At 39.3% G+C, this 19973-nt stretch overlaps 1 protein-coding gene and 1 long non-coding RNA gene across 2 annotated transcripts in view; one reads left to right on the top strand and one right to left on the bottom strand.

The window, feature by feature from the left end:
• Positions 1-19973, top strand: part of LOC136425066 (ATP-binding cassette sub-family G member 4-like) — a 29008-nt gene that overhangs the window by 7769 nt on the left and 1266 nt on the right. The window contains exons 2-13 of the mRNA XM_066413828.1: positions 96-213; positions 3882-4014; positions 7153-7209; positions 7481-7626; positions 8764-8887; positions 9645-9759; positions 10290-10531; positions 10971-11078; positions 14558-14726; positions 14934-15034; positions 16976-17134; positions 19446-19578. Of these exons, the coding sequence (XP_066269925.1) occupies positions 96-213; positions 3882-4014; positions 7153-7209; positions 7481-7626; positions 8764-8887; positions 9645-9759; positions 10290-10531; positions 10971-11078; positions 14558-14726; positions 14934-15034; positions 16976-17134; positions 19446-19578 (1605 nt within the window). The remainder of the gene's footprint in view (positions 1-95; positions 214-3881; positions 4015-7152; positions 7210-7480; positions 7627-8763; positions 8888-9644; positions 9760-10289; positions 10532-10970; positions 11079-14557; positions 14727-14933; positions 15035-16975; positions 17135-19445; positions 19579-19973) is intronic.
• LOC136425071 (uncharacterized) lies at positions 12139-14131 on the bottom strand. Its single transcript, XR_010753976.1, has 2 exons — positions 13177-14131; positions 12139-12505 (listed from the first exon to the last, which is right to left on the bottom strand). It is a non-coding gene; the product is annotated as an uncharacterized lncRNA (long non-coding RNA).

Here is a 19973-nt window from a genome sequence, read left to right as displayed (position 1 = left end):
GCTTTGTACTGTGAAGTTGCATTTTCCACACACGTGACATTGTGTTTTAGAAACTGAGCTGTACTGATGACAATCTTGCCATGTATTTTGTGCAGGGTATAAGACCATATTGAATGGCCTGTCGGGAAAGTTCTTCAGTGGAGAGCTGGTGGCCATCATGGGGCCGTCTGGCGCTGGGAAGTCTTCGCTCATGAGCATACTCGCAGGATACCGGTCAGTAGGGCATCATTTTATATGGGGAGTTGAGAAAGGGAGGGAGGGGTGTTAGCATTGGAATTGGATAGGTTACAAGCAGCTATATGTATACTGTAGGTGGGTGGGTGATTGGTTGGTAAGTTGGTTGCACTTTGGTTGGTTACGTAGGAAGGTGAATAGATGGATGGATGGGTGGGTGGGCTAGTAGGTTATAGTGAAAGGATGAATGGATTGTTGGACAGAATGGTAGGTGGGTATACATGTATGTGTGTACATGTATGAAAGTATATATATGTATGAAAGGAATATTCATTGTTTATTGGTTGGTTGGTTGGTTGGTTGGATGGATGGATGGATGGATGGATGGATGGATGGATGGATGGATGGATGGATGGATGGATGGATGGATGGATGGATGGATGGATGGATGGACGGACAAAACTTTATCATTGCCAAACTTGGTCAAGTAGATCCAGGTGTTCCGCTAGATTGCCCTTCCATTATTAAGTTATACACAGCTGCGCTCTTCTTTATTTACACGCCGAATGAATGTAACGTAAGATAAACAAATTCTTCAGTGTTTGAACACTGTCTTGATTTAAAGAGGCGAAGATTATTTTATAGACAGATTAATCATCATTAATGGCATTGTCATCTTTCACTAAGTTAAAACACATGAAATTTTACTCATTTTCATTCAACTTTCCTGACTTGTAACAGAGCCTCAAACAAGTCTCAAATTCTGTGCAACGAAGGCAGCAAAAGCCAGCAGCATCACAAAAGCCTTTAGTATAAAGACCAGGAGGCTGATTTCCATCCAAGGTCACTCCAGACAATGGACCACTGAACTCCAGCATGTGTTCCAGCTCCTAGCTTCCTGTTGTCCTAGAAACTAGGGCTCCGACTGCAACAGGGCAGATTTCAAGCCCTGCTGGCTTTGTATGCTTAAAATTAGATTGACTCTCAAAGAAAGACGCGGTTCAAAGGTAGAGTTTGGTCTCACCAAGGACCTCCGTGGTCTCACAGATGTTTCTAGTTTTCCTTGAAGTCCTAAACAACATTTCTGTCTTATTACCAGTAAGGTTTAGTTGCAATTTTGTCTGTACAACGTTTTGGGAAGTGTATATGTTTATAGATTATTTATGAGAGCTTTTTTAGCCAGATGAAAGCATTTTCTTGCTGTTGTTATTTAAATGTGATAAATGCATATTTCCTGGCATGAAACTTAGTTGGACATATGCCATGGCAACGTATTATTAGATTTCCATGAAATAGATTCAAAGTAGCAACTCAGTGACCTGGCTAGGGTGAAGATTTCAATGGACTTAAAGTAACTACATCGTTTAAATTTTGACCTTAACCAAGGATGAAAATTGTAAATGGCTTTCAGTTCATGGGGATTTTATTTTTTGGTGGGAGAAAATGGAGAGGTCGCAGTTGATAGTTACTGTAAGTTAAGTAGCTATAGTTGAAGACCCCCTCCACATCAGGCTTACAGTGACAGGTGCTGCAAAATGATCATGTGATGATGGAATCATGCAACTGTTAAGGCAGCTGGGGATTCAAACTTCCTGTTAATCAGAAGAGCAAACAGTCATGTACAGTCATGTATACACCACTGTGTACCAGACACAGACATCCACGGAATCAATGCCTGGAGGTAATGATAAGGAACTTGTGTCTCTGCCATGCATGGCTCTCGCCATGTTCTACATTTTTGTCCATCCTCTTAGTTTGACTGAGCAAATTAAAGCATTTGTCTACATAAGGGGGTTTACTTGCCGCATTTTGAGGAGAAATATTTCGAATGAGACATCATTTTTGCAAAAGTTTAGTGGCACTGGTAGAAATGTTAATGTGCAGTTTCGATTTTCATCAGTCATGATCATCAGGGGGAAGGAATTACTGAAATTTTTGTTTGTCACGAACAAAGCCTATTTGTGACCTTTATTTTTTACCACGTACAGGCTAATAGAAATGTAGTGCAGTTTTGACTTTTATCTGTCAAACGAGACGGAATTGTTAAGATTCTAGTTCGTCACTATGATGATTGCATAAGTGTGATGTGTCACAATATGTGACTGTGTTTTCTTTGCTTTCCTGAGTTTCGTGTAACTAAGTTTAAACTTAAAACTGACACCTCTCAAGCTGGAATAGTTTAAAAGAAATTTGTTGGAATTGAAAGATTAATAGTGTCCCTACAATTTACGAATCAAAATGAAAACATTGACAAAATATCCTCCCAAATAATGCACATTGTATAGGAAAGAGCTGCGGCGGCCCCTTTTATTGATTTTCTGAAAGGGGGTCATAAAAATCAATAGGTGTTGAAATGTAAGAGGACAGTATCGATTCTATGTGTGTTTTTAATGTCCCTTGAAAACAGAGGCTCAAACATTTTCAGTTGTGTTTCCATGATATCCTAAAGGATGCTAAAATTTGATTGCTATTTTTATATATATTATCAAGATGAATTCCACGTACCACAAATATCCCATGAAACATTTGTCAAATCTAAAAGTTAAAGTATATAATATATGTTAAGGCTATTATTTATTCAAGAAACCTTTCACATGTGGCATTATGCTTACAGTTCAAAATAGATATCAGCATTTTTTGCTTTATCCTTTTCTATAAAAATAAATGAGAAACGCAATGGTTGGGAAATATTTCTTATCTGCCCCTCCTCCTAGGAATGTTTGGTACAGCCCAATTTGGAAATTGTAATCTGATATGGCAGCTCTAGGTTGGCGTCACATTGGTACTTTCAATGACGTCATCTCCGAGTCATATGGTTATGATATGTCAATCATTTCAATTTCATTTCTGACAATTTACTGGACATTTTGATAACACTATTAACAGTAAATGTCACTGAACAATAGTCATTTTGTGAATGGATGTCATTGTGAGGGGTTACTGAATTAAATGAAGGAATATCAATTAAATGGCTGCAATTAGAGAGAGGGGTGGATGGATGGATGGATGGATGGATGGATGGATGGATGGATGGATGGATGGATGGATGGATGGATGGATGGATGGATGGATGGATGGATGGATGGATGGATAGATGGATGGATGGGAATTATGAAAGAATTATGGATTGATGCAATATAATTTTGAAATGCATTTAGATTCAGTTCAATATGCATGATAATCATCATGGTATCAAGTATTTGATATACATTTGAACCTAAGAGAACTTCAGCTGATTGACATCAACAACAATAATAAATCGTCACCAGCCCCTCACACAATCATTACCAATCTAGAATGCAGAGCTTTTACAGCTATGTAAATTTGTACATGACAGCACCTGGTGAGCTAGCCTGCTTAACTGAAATGGAAAGTTAACGCTCTATAATTATCTGGCTAATAATGTGTGTAGCCTCACATTATATAATATTGCATATTCCTGCCCAGAAGGGCTAAATGCACAGATGACCACATGTGGTCTGTAAGAAGCATAATGCAAAACGTTATAATCATTCCGTGCTTGAGCATCTTGACTATCACTGATATGGAAAGTGTGGGAAAAAGCTCTACAGCTTGGCAAGTAATATAGCCTTACAAGTAATACATTATGTAAATCATTCCATGGCTGAGCATGTGTTAACGCTTGCCTCACTAACCTCCCGCACTACCAGGTCTGGATCCAGCCCGTCTTGTTCCTGTTTTGACAGTAGAGGAGGGGTCAACGGTTCGCTCCTCGTTAACGGGACCCCCAGGAACGAACGAGACTTCCGTAAGATGTCGTGTTACATCATGCAAGAGAACCACCTCCTCCCACACCTTACGGTCATGGAGGCCATGATGGTAGGTATCCTTGTTTTTTTGTTTGTTTGTTTGTTTGTTTTGCACTTCCCTAAGATGTCGTGTTATGCAAGAAAACCACCTCCTCTGGCAACTCACTGTCATGGAGGCCATGATGTTAGGTACATGTACCGTTGTTTGTTTATTTGTTTGCTTTGCACTTCCAAGATGACCGTCTCTAACTGAAGCCTCGGGTACTCATTTTCACCCGAGTCGAGCAAGGATATACATGTAGGTATAAAGCACTGTTCCCTTGCAGGGCGCAAAACTAGGTCCTGCTAGGGATTCAAAGTGCAAACTAGATGGTAACTCAGACAGTATAAGTTAGAGCTCTACATCTTAAAAACATTTTCTCTGTGTAAGGGGGCTATTTTTACTGAAGGTAAATTAAAATGCCAAGTGGTCCTGTACATCACAAGTGCTGCAAAAGATGTTGGTTATAAAGCTGAGGAATGATTCCGCTCTACTTTATACCAAGGAGGTTTAATCAAGAGGAGAGAGCACAGAAACACTTCCCTTTGTCCCTATGCGCGTCCTTGGTGTGAACAAAATAATTGACACCTAGGTATCAAAGTTTGAGCCCTACGCTGGCGCGCGGGCGTCTTCCCTTTGTTATCGCGGTCAATACACGAGTTGACCTAAATCTGGAGGTCAATGGATTTGAATCTATCGTCAGTAGTTAGCTGGTAATATCCATACTATAAAGATATAGATAACAGAGAAGAACTTGACACAACAATGACGAATTTCAGTCAGTAGGTCGAGACTAGGAGGTTTAATTAAATTCACAAATACCAAAGAAACACGTCATGCTTGCCATGCAAAAAGTCACTCTTTTCTAAAAGACTGATACATCATTGAATAGTACGTTACGAAAAATACTACCACGCTATGAAAAATACCACGCTACGAAAAATACCGCCATGCTATGAACATCAGAAAACACGCCATTTTGACGAGCACTCCTTCAACTGTTAGGACAAAATATCAGCTAAGCGAAGAAAAACTTCACATTCCTGTCATATCCACCTAAAAATACGTCTAAAAATTCATAATTCTATCGCAAGAAAACGGACATCCACTCAGAAAAGTGGCCGTAATTTTACCCATGTTTGTCGCACAGCGAAGCCGAAAAGGTCTAGATGTCGGCCATGTTGTCAACAATCCGAAGATGACGTCGTCGCAGGCCTGCCGAGTGTTCCAAATATGGCAATCGTCGGAAATCTAAAACTCATCGCTTCTTCTCGGCCGGGCTTCGTGACGAGGTCGGGGGGATTCGGAGGCTGTGACGTCATGACTACCCTCATTTGCATTGAAAACCGCGGGAAACGCGGGGAAGCGCATAGGGCATCAAAGGGGCGCCGCGCCGGCTGGTAAACAAAGGATCGCAGCCGGCTCTCGCGGGTGAAAACAAAAGGCACAGCGGGGCGTTTACAGCGTGCTCTCTCCTCTTGATTAAACCTCCTTGTTTATACTGAAATGCCAAGTCGTGAAATGCCAAATGTCACGCTGCCTTTTATCTATGAAAATAGATTGTTCCAGAAATCTAAAATTAGATCTCCCTGACAGAAACTCACTGTGTCCTACATTTGAACATAATACCAGTTATTAATACCCTGTGCGTCATGGAAGTCATGTGATCCAACAGTGGTATTAAAACTGGACAAATCTAATGATTTGCAGTGTGTAGCTTTTTCTGGGTTTTCTTGCCCAAAATATTATCATATATTATTATTATTAAATAGATTTGCAACAACCTCTCCAGCTAGTGTGGAAATAGTCTAAGGCCTGAGTTTTAAATTAGGGCTCGTAGCAAACGTCAAAAATTTAACGATTTTTACCTACTCCATCCATCCGTCTGGTAGGAAAAATCTTGCAATTGCTTTTGTCAGGAAAAAGTGGATAAAATATACATTACAAAGAGGATATGCCAAAAGTACGCCCTCTCCAAATGTCTGTGGCACTCAACGTACAGGATGTCTGCAGATAGAATCAAGTATGTACTCATAAGTTGAATAAGGCTATAGCATTCACCAGCACTTACTATTTCTGTGTAATATGCCATACTTATATATCCATATCACCTCGTGATTATCAGGTTGCAATCATCAATTTGAAAAAGTTTTTCCCAAAGATAAAGTTGCAAATTTGCACCATAATACTGTCACAGTGACACATTAATTTGAAAACCTGTGCATTTCTGAATTTCTCCTTTTAACAACATGATAAAATTTTCAAGATTGTCTACAATCTTGCTCCTTTTTCCTCTGTTTTATACATAAAAGCTATTTTGTTTTCCTTCCTAGAGGGTATATTCCGTAATTGTATATTAGAACTTAGAAATGGAGATTTGCTGGGAGGACGATTGATTAGATTTCGCCACTTAGTTCTTCCATCTACTTGTACTAAGTACATTACGATTGATCAGAATGGCAAGAAGCTAAATGTTTATAGGCTGTTGTTGAACCAAGATCTTCTACAGACGAGAGGTAAAGTAGGCAATCCCATCAATGTATACAGTACATGCATGTAGGTACTGTACTGATGTCTTAGTACTATTGAAATCCAAACCTTGCTATTATATCCTTGACACACTTTTCTTTGCGAATCGGATACAGCTGATCTGTTATGTGCTGCTTTAAACTTAAAGGCTCAATTACTTTCAGGCAAAGACTCTGTGTTTACTGATATGTTTGTTTTTTTAACTGACGTATAAAAATAGCCATTTGACTACCAGAGAGAATCTTAAGACTATCATGCACCACATAAGATCATGTTTCCTCTGACTTTGGGTCAGGTTCTTTGACTGTAAGTTGCATATATTTCTAAACAGGATAGCTCATGAAATTGTAAAATATTTTCATTGTGCTACCTTTTGTGGGTAAAAGCCTTGGACAAATAAAGGTGTAAGTGACTACTTGTGGTCACTCACACTGACCTAGAAGTTGACTCTAGAGTTCAAATCCCATGGAGATAGGTCCAAATGTGACATGCCCTTGGGAAATAGAAAAAAAGGGCACAGAGGTGAAAATTAGTGACCTCAGCTAGAGATGGAACATAAAGCAATAAACATGCCATGAAAGTTATCACCAAAGATATCACCAGAATATACATAAGATAACTGTCTTTATCTTTGTACAGGTTTCTGCCAACCTGAAGCTGACAGAAAAGACTCCAAGACGTGAGAAAAAGCTTTTGGTAAGAACTTATATTTTCTTCTAATCGATCATCATAGCTAGTCTCCAGAATCTGTTATCTGTGTTGTATTGTTGTCAATAGACCTTGCAAAGCATCGATCACTGAGATTTCTGAAAAATAGAGAATTTTACAACCACTTCATTATATGACATGGTTCACCGACACTCCCACTTTCAACCTTGATACACCCATGGCACCTGTACATACATGTATATGTTAACACCTGTTACACCTGTTTGTACTTACCTGTTTGCAACTGCCACACCTACAGGTAGAGGAGATTTTGGGTACCCTGGGCCTAACTGAGTGCGCCAACACTCGAACTGTCAACTTGTCTGGCGGGCAGGCCAAACGTCTGTCCATCGCCCTGGAGCTGGTCAACAACCCTCCTGTCATGTTCTTTGATGAGCCTACCAGGTATGTGTCTTAGATTTCAAGGGTGCCTATTTTATTGTACTTTGAGCCGTTTTACTGAGTCAGACATGGTTGCACTTTCATTACTAAGCTTATAAATTTTACTGAAAATATTACTCTTTTAGTAGTAATGGTAACAGAAATTTTATCAAATACAGTTCAGCAATTTTACTGAATACAATGATAACAGCAATTATACTGAAAACTGAGCAATTTCATTGGTATACTTAAGACTTTTACAGGTATAGCTGACTTACCCCAACTAGTTTCCAACCTACCCATAATTCACCCCAAGGCCGTAGATAAATCTCTGTTAACTCATTCCCAACCAAACTGACTACTGTCTCCCAGAACGTGCGCGCCTCTTTTGAAAGTCGCTGAATATGTCCATTTCAATTCATGAGAGGGTTAGCAATCGGTCGGGAATTAGTCAGGAGAGATTTGGTTGAGAGGTCGAGATGGTTGGGAGTAGGTTAGAAAGCATTCAGGCTCAGTCATTTACTGCGGAGATGGTTGGGACATGTTCGGCGCATGTTCAGCGCATGTTCGGCTCAAATTCGGCACCAAAGATAGGCGTGGCCTAAAAGCTGGTCAGACTACTCCCGAACTACCGCCGACTTGGGTCGGCTAGCATTCGGGAGCCATGTGCGGCTATGTGTAACCCGGGCTTATACTTAACAATTTCAATAATAAGGTTAATGGGTGTACCCGTAATTACTATACCAAAGTGGGTGGCGTCTGTGTAGCACAGTGGCAGAGCATCCGGCTATGAACCAATAAGACCCAGGTTCAATCCCCAGTGGAGTACCCAGACATGTCCGGACATGCACCCAGACGTTGTGCCCTTGGGAAAGGCACTTAACACACATTTCCCATGTCCTAAGCCCAGCAGTAGGGTTTGGGTTGGTGTTAGGAAGGGCATCCAGCCGTAAAAACTCTTGCTACAAAAAGGACTTGCACTTGATGAGGAGTTCTGGGGCTTCCCCATCCATGTGCAAGCACGTCTAACCCCCAGATGATGGGGAACAAAAGACGTTAAATTGGATAGAGAGAGAGAGAGAGAGAAAGCCTTGTATACATGGCATGTTAAAGCCAAGTTGTTTTTTTACTCAATAATGATTGGTTAAACGTTGTCCCCAGTGGCCTGGACAGTGCCTCCAGTTTCCAGTGTGTCTCCCTGATGAAGAGTCTGGCCCAGGGGGGGCGCACCATCATCTGCACCATCCACCAACCCAGCGCCAAGCTCTTCGAATTGTTCGACAAGGTAGGAACAAGCTCCCAAAGGCACCCGATTCAATCAACCTCAGATCTGAATCAGCTTTGACCCAACAGATGCTTCCTACAGTAGTTGACCTAGAACCACCAATTTCATGTGGGAGGTTGTCATCCTTTTTTGAAAGGTTGTTTTCCAATTGAAATGTAGCTCGGCAATGAAATGATTTGTGCTGCCGTGCCAGTAAGAAACAAAACGATCAAGTTTGCTTTGTAATACGTTGGACAGCTTACTTGATTGACTTTGAGCTACATTTGAGCTGTATTTGGGTGGCTAGCAAGATCTGTGACAGGTCGGTCTTTATGGCAATAATCAAATCAAGACAAAGTTTGTGTGTGAGCCTTTCCATCCTTTTTCATCTCCACAGCTGTATAATCCACTTGTAGTATGTTCTGGCCCAGTGTTGATGCCTGAGTGTAAGATGGAAAACTGTTAAAGGTTTAGCCAACAAAACTGATGGACTTACCAACAAAAACAACAACATATAACTCATATATATTATGTATACATTTAATATGTACAGGTTAATTCATTTGTATCCACTTGACTGCTTGTATGTATGTGTAGCTGTAGTAGACCTTATGAAAGTCGCTGTACTTTTGTTGTGTCAATAAATATTTCATTATGATATAGCATAGTCTGCCTAGTATTGGCAGAATGAGATGTATAAATTATGATGATAATCAAATTAAAAAGATTATAAAATGATTTTGTGACTGACTGCCATTGTTGTTTGATCTCCTCACAGCTGTATGTTCTGGGGGAGGGCCAGTGTATATACCAGGGGAAGGTGGACGGACTCATCCCCTACCTGAAGGGACTGAACCTGATTTGTCCCACCTTCCACAACCCTGCAGACTACAGTAAGTTGTCTTGTTTTGTTGTAAGAACTTCTGTACGATGGGAAAGTTTGTTGAACAGTTTGTTCAGCAAGTTTGGCATTGTTGTTCTGCATTGCTAAAATATCCAATCGTGTATATATCAGCTTATCTTAAAATACATGGTTTACCACTGTGACAGCTACTATAAAAGTCTGCCACGTCAATATTGCATTTGATTTCATATTTATAAAAATCTCTGACTCAAATCTGTATCACCTGCATGTTGAACCCTAAATCAAAAACATTTATTTAACTTTTCAATTGCCTTCTTTCCTTTTTTCATGGAACAGCCCTAATAATATTATTGCCACATTGTATTGCTTATGAACCCCCACCTTTCCCCCACAGTTATGGAGGTAGCCAGCGGTGAGTACGGTAACGTGCTACCCCAGCTGGTGAAGGCTGTACAGAATGGGGAGTGCACGTCCTACCACTGCAACTCGCCCCTCAGACATTGTTTACAGTAACTGCTACTGTAACCGTACTTACCAACCCACACCTTTCCCCCACAGTTATGGAGGTAGCCAGCGGTGAGTACGGTAACGTGCTACCCCAGCTGGTAAAGGCTGTACAGAACGGGGAGTGCACGTCGTACCACTGCAACTCGCCCCTCAGACTGGAGCACAGCCCCACCAAACTGCGACAACTCATCAAGAGCGGGAACCTGACGGTAAACGAGGCCAGGAAGCTGAGGGAAGCCCTCGAGCAGTCCGGGCAACTCACGCCGCTTACCGAGGATGAGGACGGCAACAGGGTAGGTGTTAGGTTCACTCTCATTGGTTAGAAATGATACTGGATTTTTAAATGAGCCAATTAGAGTGTAGAACAGTGACTGAGGATGAGGATGGCATGGGGGTATAAGTGAAAGAATCACTCTCATTGGTGAGAAGTAGTACATGATTTTTAAAGTGAGCCAATCAGATCTAGAGAAGGTTGCAACTCACGCCGCTTACTGAGGATGAGGATGGCAATAGGGTAGGTGTAAGAGTCACCCTGATAAACAGTCAAACCTGTACAAGTGACCACCTCTGCATAAGGACCACCTGGTCATTGTCCCTTAGATAATTTTTCCATTGACACAAACATTAAGAATTCTGTCTATGGTGACTACCTGTCTGCATAGACTTTATGAGTCTAAAAAACTGCTTGCTTGCTCGCTTCCTTGTTTTACTGAAATGTTGCTATTTTTGCAGGAGTTCTTTGGTGAAGTGGAACATCACAAAAACACCTTCTCCACTTCCTGTCTGACTCAGTTCTGGGTTCTCTTCAAAAGGACCTTCCTCACAATAGTCAGGGACACAGTAAGTTGATAAATCAATAAGTTTTTATCAACTTGTAAATATCAGTATGCAGCTCGCTTTTCCCCTTGACATGTGTGATTTTGAAGTAATAATTCAAGTTAGTCTATCTTATGATTTTATGGTGCTTAACATGAATGTTCTCATAAATTTAGCATTTTTAAAGTTAAACCTAAAGACGACATTTGGTGCTGCATGTACTGAGTACATGTATAAGGTGGCACCCATCTCTATTTTGGAAATCAATAGCCCTTGGGCCACACTACAAAAAAAGACATTCTTGTTTTTACTTGTTTTTTCTTTGTTGAAGAAAAATTATCTTCCAGAAAGAAAATTATTCTGTGTGCAAGAATAAGAACGAATAAGGAAATGTCAGTGAGGACGTAACAAATATAAACTTTTTCTTAGAATATTTTTCTCTGACCAAGTTGTTTTTTCTCACACATATTGACTAGAAACCTCGAAATAAATTTTCTTGTTGTTATGATTCTTCTATGGCACAGAATTTTTATCTAAGATATAATAAATTCAGAGAAAAATATTCTAACTATCTAAGAAAAAGTTTATATTTGTTACGTCCTCACTGACATTTCCTTATTTCTTCTGTCCTCAAGAATAAATTTCTTACACTTAGAATGAGTTTCTTGCACTAAGAGTGAGGTTCTTGAAATAGGAATACCTTTCTGTCCTCAAGAATGAATTTCTTACATCTAGAATGAGTTTCTTCCACTGAGAGCAAGGTTCTTGAAATAGGAATACCTTTCTGACCTCAAGAATGAATTTCTTACACCTAGAATGAGTTTCTTGCACTAAGAGTGAGGTTCTTGAAATAGGAATACCTTTCTGTCCTCAAGAATGAATTTCTTACATCTAGAATGAGTTTCTTCCACTGAGAGCGAGGTTCTTGAAATAGGAATATCTTTCTGACCTCAAGAATGAATTTCTTACACCTAGAATGAGTTTCTTCCACTGAGAGTGAGGTTCTTGTTGTAGGAATACCTTTCTGTCCTCAAGAATACATTCCTTAAACCTAGAAACAGTTTCTTGAACTAAGATGGGGGTCTTGAATCAAGAATACCATTTAATAAATCAATGATAATATAATGTAAACATGTTCCAATCATATTTATTATTGTTGATCTAATTGTTTAATACACAGTTTTGGATTTTTCTTTCTAAAGCCCATTCTTAACCAAGGATTGCAAAGATTAACCAGTTTGCAATACAATTGTTTCGATAAATGTTTCACATTTGATGCTGTGATAAAAGCACATTTTCTCTGTGCTCATACAAATAACTAATTGTCCTTCTAAAACTGTCAGTTCTGCAGTGTTGTAGCTGTCCTTCTTATAATCAATGACTTGTAATTGTTGAAAGATTTTCCAAACTTGAGACGGGGGCATCTTCTTTGGTCCAACAGGTTTCCAAGTCTAGAAAAACACACAAAAACAGATGACGATGACTGTCATTTTCATACATGCATGGGGATGGGGGGCTTGTGCATTTGCTTGAAAATGTTATACTTATACTTTTTTAGTACCTTGTAGGTATTACTGCACTTAACGTACATGTTCTGCAATTACTGGTTAGCTGTATCATGCACCCACAAACACAACAAAGGTTTCTAAGCCTAGAAAAATACACAAAGACTGACTGTCATTTTCCTATATCGCCCCCCTCCCCCATATACATGCATGGGGATGGGGGCTTGTGCATTTGCTTGAAAATGTTATACTTTAATATACTTTTTAGTACCTTGTAGGTATTACTGCACTTACGTACATGTTCTGCAATTACTGGTTGGCATGCAACCACAAACACAACAAAGGTTTCTAAGCCTAGAAAAACACACAAAGACTTAGTGACTGTCATTTCTTATATCGCCCCCCTCCCCCGTATACATGCATGGGGGAGGGGGGGGCTTGTGCATTTGCTTGAAAATGATATACTTTAACTTTTTTAGTACCTTTTAGGTATAACTGCACTAAACGTACAATGTTCTGCAATTACTGGTTGGCTGTATCATGCAACCACAAACACAAAACTAAGAGTATCTACTTGGGAAATAAGTTATTTTCATGCAAGACAGGCTATAACATACCTGGAGCATATCTGTTGATGGCGTTGGCCTGAGGAAGCATTTTGGAACTTAAAACAAGTCATCTACGTTGTGTAGTGAGTCCCACATGATACCAAAAAGTGTCCTCACGAAACTAGCCACATCTTTCCCTATTATTGTAAGATCTAAAGCGCACATCAGGCAAATACAGCCGGAGCCCAAACTCAACGGTCCACATTCAAACTGTCTACAGCAAAGGATGATGGGAGTAATAAATTAGCATAATTTACTTTCTTCTTACAAGAAAAAAATGATTGACTTCTTGAACTTTACAATTTTAAGAAAATAAAGGAAATCATGCAAATTCGAACTTTCATTTTACTTTCCATCTTTAGATAACACAGAAAAGCAGGAATCATCTTTCTTTAACTTTGTGGAAAAGGAATTCGAACAGAAAAACACTTGGGAATTACTTGTTTTACAGTTTCTTGATTTTCTCATTTTTCTTAACTGTATTTGGTCAAGAAAATAACTGTATTTGGTCAAGAAAATCCTTACATCTTCTTACATATTACTAAGAATTGCAAGAATCATATTTCTCAGACTTCCTAAATTAAGAAAACAAGAAATGTCAAGAATGTTTTCCTAGTGAAATGAAAGTCTAAAGAAAAATTCATGTATGGCAAGAATAAAAATCTTAAGAGTAGATTCTGCAAAATACTCCATTTGACCAAACAAGAAGCAAATATTGTGTGAAGAATAAGGAAGAAAGACTGACTAGAATTTCTAGAATATTCTTCCTGATAAAAAATCATACTAGAAATCCTCTCTTCACCTAAGAAAAACAAGAATAAAACTCTTAATGTAAGATTTAACATTCAAAGGTTTTGCATAAGGTTTCTTGATTTTCTTGAAATTCTTTATGGAAGAAAATCTTTCTCTCAATAAGAAAAATCAAGAAAACAAGAAAAATAAGAAAAAGCATTTTTGGTAGTGCACACAGCTTTGCAAGCACAGATAAATGCTAATTACCTGGGGGCTAATCCAAGATACGTGCTGAGTGCTAAATAGAGAAAGCAGTATGCACCATTTTCAAAATTAAAGTCTCTGGTATGACTCAGTTTGGGTTGTAACCCACAATCTACTGCATGCAAAGTGAGCACTATAACCCACTATGCTATTCTGTGATGGTGACTGCTGAAAATAGCTGTTGACATTATGTGACTGTCACAGTGTTTTTTGCTAAGATGCTAGACTACCATAGTACACTGTAACGTTATAGTACCCATACTCTTTCCTGTACATGTAAGTGCTGAGTGCTTAGCAGAGACGCAATATGTACCAACTTTAAAGTCTTTGGTCGGGGAATCACACTCACGACTATGGCTTCGGTTGACGTTTAATATGCAACTGTTTTCCCCAGGTTCTGACCAGACTGAGGCTGTGCTCCCATCTCCTGGTTGGTCTGCTGATTGGGATGCTCTACTGGAAGATTGGCAATGAGGGCAGCAAGGTGTTCAACAACACAGGGTTCCTCTTCTTCTCCATGCTGTTTCTCATGTTCACTGCCCTCATGCCAACAGTTCTCACATGTAAGTCAAAGGTTTTCACACTGTGTCCTAACAAGTTGCATGAAATCATGACTGGAAAATATTGTGTTTCATCGCTTCGCTACAGTGACAATACTACAGAATTCGAACTTTACAGTAATGTTTCAACTGTGAACCTACAGTCACTGTTAGTAATAGATATTGAATTATGATGATCATCATTATAATTAAATGTTGTTTCTTCCCCAGTTCCCATGGAGATGTCAGTGTTCATCAGAGAACACTTAAACTACTGGTACTCACTCAAGGCCTACTACCTGGCTAAAACACTGGCCGATGTGCCCTTCCAGGTCAGTTTATACTCTCATCGTCTTTAGCTCTACATGTGTAATACAGTACGTGGTTCTTAGATAATGGTTCTACAAGTGCTTTACATTTATGCAAGAGTCGAAGGATGTATATGTACGTGCAATCCCCCAAATTGGTAGGATCCAGTTCTCATATGATACTACATATGATGATGATTGTGATACATTTAGGCAATTGCAATAGATCACATTATATCATGGACTACATTGTATATATAATATAATAAGCAATTTCGGTAACCGCAATCACAGTGATTGTTGTTTTGTTTGTTGTCACTTAGATATCACTGTTGGAAATCATATTTAGTCACATTATACAATCATTATGTCTTTTCAGTACTTTTCTTACTTACAATCTATGTTCATGATCATATACATGTACTTTACTATAAGTCTAAGATGTCAATGGGAGATATCAATCTATGCTTAAGTAAAGCAAACTAGAATTGGCTGTGATGATGTGATAGAAACACATATTGACATAGACTAGAAAGTTTCTGTAACCATTCAACATTAATATTCTTGCTTAAAGGCAGGTTAAACTTAATTTCGTGAAGCATACTGCAGTATGTTAAATATACTACTAAGACCAGTTCTGACTTCTTTTACACTAGTCCATCATAGATTAGTGTTTTTACAACATTTGAAATTCGCGGTGTGGTGATGTAATACTGGCGATGTCCAAAGCCCTTTGACCTTTGTGACGTCAGATTCCGAGTCGGAGGAATGGCGTCTGGAGCAATTCCTATGGTGCAGGTGTGGCCGACTCGGAATCTGACGTCACAAAGGTCAAAGGTCTTTGGACATCGCCAGTATTACATCACCACACCGCGAATTTCAAATGTTGTAAAAACGCTAATCTATGATGGACTAGTGTAAAACAAGTCAGAACTGGTCTTAGTAGTATATTTAACATACTGCATTATGCTTTACGAAATTAAGTTTAGCCTGCCTTTAATTGCATCCTTCAAAATAATTTCACAGTCCATCTGTATGCAATCATACATTCCTACCAGTCTAGTGACTTGGTCCACTGGATTTTCTTCTCCGTGCTATCTTGATAAATATTTTGGAGTAAGGTATTCCAGACCTATATGATCATTACCTTTTACCTCTTTTTCGACCTTTCTATTTTGCAAAATTCTATTCATTTTCCCTTGGGACAATACCCTATATGTCCAAAGAAAGACAGAAGTTGACAATCAACTTGACTGGTGTCTTTAGCCCCTAAAGCCGGGCCTGTGTCACAGTTGAATAGCTTTAGCAGCCATATTTGTTGATCGCCGGATGGTTGTTGAATGTCAAAATCTCACAATATTTTTTATTGAAAATCTCTTTAACATTGAATGGAGCTCACTGACCTGCAAACGTCGACCAATCCCTCTAAAAATCATGCAATAGTCAAGTTTGAGAACACCGAGTGTAGTACTGCCCAAAATGTATTCAGAGCTGGTAGATTCGTCTGCCGCTCGATTTTCCTGCTAATTGTGACGGGCAGGGTTCTAATCAGCACCCATTTCCATCATTTGATGGAATTTTCTTGCATATGATGGAAAATTTCCATCTTGACGGACAAAAGTCCATGACTAAAATATGTAGAAATGTCCTCATTTTAAAAAATCCATGAGTAAAGAAGTGACAGAAAAAAGAAGACATGCTTATAGGATCTTCTCATCAATTGGGAACTTGGGATGATCGGGAAAAAAATCCTCTCAGGTGACGGGTAGTAGCAAAACTGGACCTGAATTGGACCTGGTCTAATGCCCTCCCCTTATCATCTCCTGCTGTGTTACGGGTATTAGTAGAATCCAGTCCAGGTCAAGACTTGGACCAAATCTACTGAGCCTGAACCAGAACTGGACCTAGTCCTGACCAGTAGCCTCCCCTTATCACCTAACCACTTACCCCTTATCCACTCTTCAGGTAGTCCTGCCCGTGCTGTACTGTACCATAGTGTACTGGATGACCGAACAGCCCTTCGAAGCTCTACGGTTCACCCTTTTTGTGGCTCTCTCGACTCTAACCTCTCTGGTGGCTCAGTCTCTGGGGTTGCTGATCGGAGCGGCTTCCACATCGCTTCAGGTACCCCTCCATGGCTTCTAATCAGCTTCTTACTAATAAACAAAGAGTTTTTTTCCTCCAAAGGGAAGACAAGCTGCCGACTGGCGAGAAATCATCCCAAAGGAGGTCTCTGGAACTTATGTGTAGCAGTCAGTGCAAAGATAGAAGGGAATAGAGAGAAAAAGTCGAAAAGCCAACTTTCTTTTTAAAAAATTTAGTTTCTGTATAGTCTATTCTAAAAACCCTCTACAGGCTTTTCTCTGAATTTTGTCTTTGGAAAAGTGCAAGGAAAAGATGCAATGTAACAGAGTGCTCTGGACATTTTAAAGTGTTCTCATATAAAAGTAACAAGACTTTAGTTTATAATAGATGCAAAAACAAGATTTTAGGATTTTTTAGGGCACATTTTTTACTATTCCATCTATAGCTATTGCACTGACAGTTGCACAGTGTCCAGACCATTAGCCCTGGAAGGGTACAACCAACCCACTGACCTGCATGTTATTATCCCCCCTGTCCTGTCCAACAGTTGGTGCTGCCCCTACCCTACACAGCCATGACCTACCTGATGACGAGTCAGCCTGTAGACTGGTGGAGAATCGTGCTGTATCACGCCATCATGGCAGAATTGTGTATAGTAGCGCAGGCGCACGGGCTAGTCATCAGCATAGTCTCGCCTTCCATACAGGTACTGGCATGCTGTCAAGCCCCAAAAACGTGTAAATATTGTGTCAGGGCTCGAAATTCATTTTGGGGCACCTAAGGCTATTTTGATTATACGGATGACATCTGCATTCATTGCGTCCATTTCCCAAAAAAAAGGTTTTCCAGTTGCCGAGTCATCAACATAGTCTCGCTCTCCATACAGGTTGCCCAAAAAAATCCATAAATGCTGTGTCAGGGCTCAAAATTCATTTTGGGCCACCTAAGTTCATGTTGATTTGATTATATGGATGACATATGCATCCACTTCCATCCATTGCGTCCATTTTTAAAAAAAAAGGTTTTTCCAGCTGCGCAAGCACACGGCCTTAAGTCATCAGCATAGTCTTGCCTATGCTGTCTACAAGACAGGCTCCAAAAACGTAGCCTCTACCAGGCTCCATAGGTTTCTGGCAAAATATAAGAAAATTGGCCAAATAAACATGCTACAAGAGATAGCTGGCTGAAAATTAAGTACAGTTTGCAACCTATGGAGGGAGCCTGGAAGAGGCTTCCCAAAATGTACTAGACGTTGTTTCAGGGATCGAAATTCATTTTTTGGGGCACCTAACCTATGAATTAAAGAAGGTGCACAGGAAAAAAATTGGGTGCACAACATCAAAAAAAGGAGAATGTCTGACTCAGCAAAATCTAATTTTACAAACCTCAATAAATACTGCCTCTCTTCAGACTTCAAGCTTGAATCTGAAATTGTGTAAGATCAAAATTTTAAACAAGGAATTCAACTGACTTTAAGATTTTATGATTATGATGCCAGGATACTATAATTGTATCTTACAAAACTCTACATAAGTATCTAGGGGCACCAGTGCACAGCTTCAATTTTAGACATGCAAAAATACACATGCACCCAGTATTTCGAGCCCTGTGTGTTATCACATTGTTAACCATGGCAAAATTTCAATCATTTGTACCACTCCTTTATGCTATCCTGTAGCTTCAGTAGTGGCATTTCCTGTAGACAGAATTCTGTAAGTTTTTTTTTTTCCCTTTTTAACATTTAATATGTGTTGCTTCTAGATATGCCCCGCCATCCTTGTTTGCACCATTGTATATTGTGCCATTGGGATATTGTGATTATAACGGTTACAGTAACTGCTGTTACTGTAGTCCTTTTATTAATAACTTGATATCCATGACATATATGTTAAATTTGTCAAAGTGTTATGGCAGTACCTCATTGTGTATATTTTTAGATTTTTCTGCCATGAAATATACTTTTAATTTCATAGATTGTATCACATGAAGATTCAAAGTAATCCAGTTAGTTGTTTTGTAGGAATTTTCTACAGTCAGCGCATTTTTATGTAAATGTCCCGCAAATTTTATACTATTTCATTCTAAGTCTATTCTAAGTCATCGAGAGGGTTGTTATTGTTATCATTTGTGTTTTCAAATTATTGTAATTCTATGTGTAAGAGATTTGATACTTTGGAAATATTTTGAATGTGATCTCAACTTATTTCTAAAACTTCAGAAATATTCATGATGTGGAATAAAATATTTGCAGCAGTTTTGAAACAATGGTACTAATGACACACTATTTTTAGCCCTGTAATGTTGATAGTTAATAATGTGTTACTGAAGTTAAGTATTGTCTGTCCTGCAGGCTGCAACATTCTTGGGGCCCGTGACGGCGATTCCCATCCTGCTGTTCTCGGGATTCTTCGTGAACTTTGACACCATCCCAGACTACCTGCAGTGGATGTCCTACATCTCATACGTCAGATACAGCTTCGAAGGTCAGAACTGTCTCAAGAATGTGCATGAAAGCCAGTCTTTTCTCCTCATATATATTGTATACTATGAAATTATATCCCAGCAAACATAAATGACTTGATGGTAGCCACTTGAAGGCTATCCTGCTACATTTCATATGTGGCTATTTCCATCCGCAGGGATTCTGTTGTCGATCTATGGCCCCTAGATCTAGACTACGCCTGCTAATTCTAGAGAAAATGTGCATTCTTTACAGTAGCTATTTTTCAAGCTAATGAATTGTCAATGAATGTAATGTGTGGCTCTTATTTTCTGCAGGGATTCTGTTGTTGATCTAAGGGTTTCACTGCGGCCCTTTAACTTTAAGACTATGCCTCCTAATTCTAGAGAAAATGTGCATTCTTTACAGTAGCTATTT

This window comes from Branchiostoma lanceolatum, chromosome 19, assembly GCF_035083965.1.
Source record: "Branchiostoma lanceolatum isolate klBraLanc5 chromosome 19, klBraLanc5.hap2, whole genome shotgun sequence".
NCBI lineage: Eukaryota > Metazoa > Chordata > Leptocardii > Amphioxiformes > Branchiostomatidae > Branchiostoma > Branchiostoma lanceolatum.
Note: the sequence above shows the minus strand (reverse complement) of the source record. Positions and strands in the feature narration are given on the sequence as shown.